This window comes from Sphaeroforma arctica (assembly GCF_001186125.1).
Source record: "Sphaeroforma arctica JP610 unplaced genomic scaffold supercont1.2172, whole genome shotgun sequence".
Taxonomy (NCBI): Eukaryota; class Ichthyosporea; order Ichthyophonida; genus Sphaeroforma; species Sphaeroforma arctica.
The window spans coordinates 299-3,275 of record NW_014038386.1 but is presented as its reverse complement, the minus strand read 5'-3'; the positions used below and the strand labels follow the sequence as shown (position 1 = coordinate 3,275).

General features: G+C 37.8%; 1 protein-coding gene across 1 annotated transcript; it reads left to right on the top strand.

Annotated features, from left to right (window-relative positions):
* Nucleotides 1-379: 379 nt before the first annotated feature.
* On the top strand, nucleotides 380-1,818 carry SARC_12248 (hypothetical protein; the record flags this gene model as incomplete). Its single annotated transcript, XM_014293650.1, has 3 exons — nucleotides 380-529; nucleotides 762-917; nucleotides 1,630-1,818. 3 exons carry the CDS (start codon nucleotides 380-382, stop codon nucleotides 1,816-1,818), a joined length of 495 nt encoding a protein of 164 aa, XP_014149125.1.
* Nucleotides 1,819-2,977: the final 1,159 nt, after the last annotated feature.

Sequence of the window (2,977 nt, the reverse complement as noted above, 5' to 3'; positions counted from 1 at the left end):
ATATATATATATATATATAGCCCTATGTATATATAACCCGTATATGTATATATGTTTGTATGTATATATATATTATATTCGATACTTGTCATGTTCGTGCAAAAATGTATGTTCGAATTCTTGGCTGTGTATCTGTTTTCGATGTCTTGTGTAGGATTGCTTAATGTAATATATTTTTAGTAGTCTTAACCCGAATCCAAGCTTATTAACTTCTTTGCATCGCTTTTTGATATGTTTATATATAATATCAATCATCTATCTCCAGCTCGCCGACCCCAGGTACAAAGAAACACAATCCAAGAAATGGTGCAAAATCTGCTCTCAGATCAAGCCACCGCGCACTCATCACTGCAGGAGCTGTGGAGTGTGTGTACTAAAAATGGATCACCATTGTCCGTGGATAAATAACTGTGTGGGCCACTACAACCACCAGTATTTTGAGCTGTTTGTTTCGTATACCTTTCTGGGGGTATCGTACTTCAACTTACTGATGTACTGTCCGTTCTTGGCTGCGATCTACAATACTGACGTATGTTGTGCAGCTACTGAATTTGCATCTATTTATATTCACCCTTATACTTACTCACCGGCATTTGAATGTCGACCTAATGATTGATAATTTGGTATTGCAATATATTATTGAATACAACGCTGCGCACTTGTTACCAAATGCGAAGGTCACCGCCGATTTTTTTTCAGGAGGGAATCTAATTTACTCAAATTGCGCTAAGTTATCCTGTCTCCTATTCCCTACATGACAGCCTGCGATCACCAGAGAGTACCGTGGATGGATAGTTGCCGTTGGGTCTATCAGTTTTACATGTGGTGTGGCACTACTTGCGTTCTTTGTGTGGAATCTATATCTCGTCAGCTCCGCACAGACCACCATAGAAGTGGCTATAAACAGCGCGGAAGAGGTTAGTTATCCTATATATATATATATATATGTACTTTATATATATATATATATGTATGTTTGTACGTATGTTTATGTATGTATGTATGTATGTATGTTTGTATGTATGTATGTATGTATGTTTGTATTTAAACAAATATTTCGACCTTCACTCATTTTATAAATCGTAGCATATAGACGCTTTTATCATTAGCTCCGTACGTATCATATCACATATTTAGATGAAAGTCTGGGAGTTTCATTGACAAAAATTTCAGCACATGGAAAAATGCAGCACATTATTGTGTGGATTTGTATGCTGATTGACCAATCCGACGTGCGCATTTAGTAGCCCAACCATGTGTGTTTGACTGTGTGTTCTAACTGAGCTATTCTGAGCTATTCTTTATGGGATATTCGTACGTACTTCGTATGCATACTTACATCGCAAATTAATCACTTCTCTACTGAAGAAGAGAAGAAGCGAATTTGTGTCCTCGTTATATATATGCGGCTAATAATAAGTTGTGCTTCCTCGACTTCATACCGTCATAGGCTACATGTGTACAAAGGTTCTATATATAGTGACGAATATATTTATTGATGGAAAATTATCATCCATAGATGAATATCTTATGAACGTTAGGATGTGTACTTGTGTTTATTTGAGCATTGATTTCCGTCTATAGCGATTGTCATCTGAACACATGCACCTTTCGTCTCCCACTAAACAGATTAAAGTACATCCCTATGATTTTGGGAGGGCCCAAAACATCAGGAACTTCTTTGGCGGTCGAAACTGGCAGGATGTAATGTGTCTCATACTCATTCCTCAAGTGCGAACGCCCCAGGGTGACGGGGTCACGTGGGATGTGCGGCAGGAGTGTGTGGGCATGATGGATGACTACGAAGACATGGTCTAGAGGAGTTGTTTGGTCATGTGAGGAAATAAGGAGTTGTTTGGTCATGTGAGGAAATAAGGAGTTGTTTGGTCATGTGAGGAAATAGGGCGACAGACTAGTGGTTGCTTGTCAGACTACGGAATGCGGTTGTTACTAATAACAACCAATGCTAACACAGACATGTGTCCATCAGTCACATTGCACACATGTGACAAGCACGTCAGTCAGCGTATCTGCAATCACATACATAGTCTAAGCGGAACCCCACTATTGCATTTCTTTCCGACTGCTTACAACGTCGGGTAATGGCTAGAGGAGCATGTAGTTATACATGATCGTAGGTACACACACACTCTTATAAATTACACACACATACACGCACATTTATATATATATATATATGTATATATATATATATATATATATATATATATGTACGTATGTATGTGTGTATGTATAGATACAGATATATATATAGATATATATATATATATATATATATATATATATATATATATTATATATATATATATATATATATATATATGTGTGTGTGGGTATCTGGCGGAGTAATGGTTGTGGCCGCTGGCATAGCACTAATTTTTATGCCTACCGTGCACCGGAGCGGCGCAATCCATACATGATCAATAACCGACAATCACACACACCATATAGAAAGTATGTATTAGTACACATACACCCCAGCACATGTACATACAATCCATTACACGTGTGAGTGTCTGTGAATTCGAAACATCTCCAAGGGAAGACAGAGTCATCGGCACATATACACCCTATAGTCAGGGTATGTCCAAATTATCTAATCCTTTCCACTTTATGATCGATTTGGCGAAGAAAGGACTAAGGCAAACCCACGGGTGCTGATGCTGGGCGATTGTTGGTTTACCGAGGATCGTAAGAGTATTGGAGTGAGCACGATTCGAATTTACCACTCAACAATATATACATACATATTCATTTTATTATATATATATATATGTATGTGTGAATGTATGTCATCTATATAGTAGTAGTAGGTGTGTTTGTGCACTTGTATAAGCACAAATACAGATAGACATACCTATGAAAACACAAGTAGCTATTTAAAAGGAGAACAAAAGGTATGAAAGCCTAAGAAGTGCGGACATTCTTGGCAAACCCTGGCAGGCTAGACAGGTGA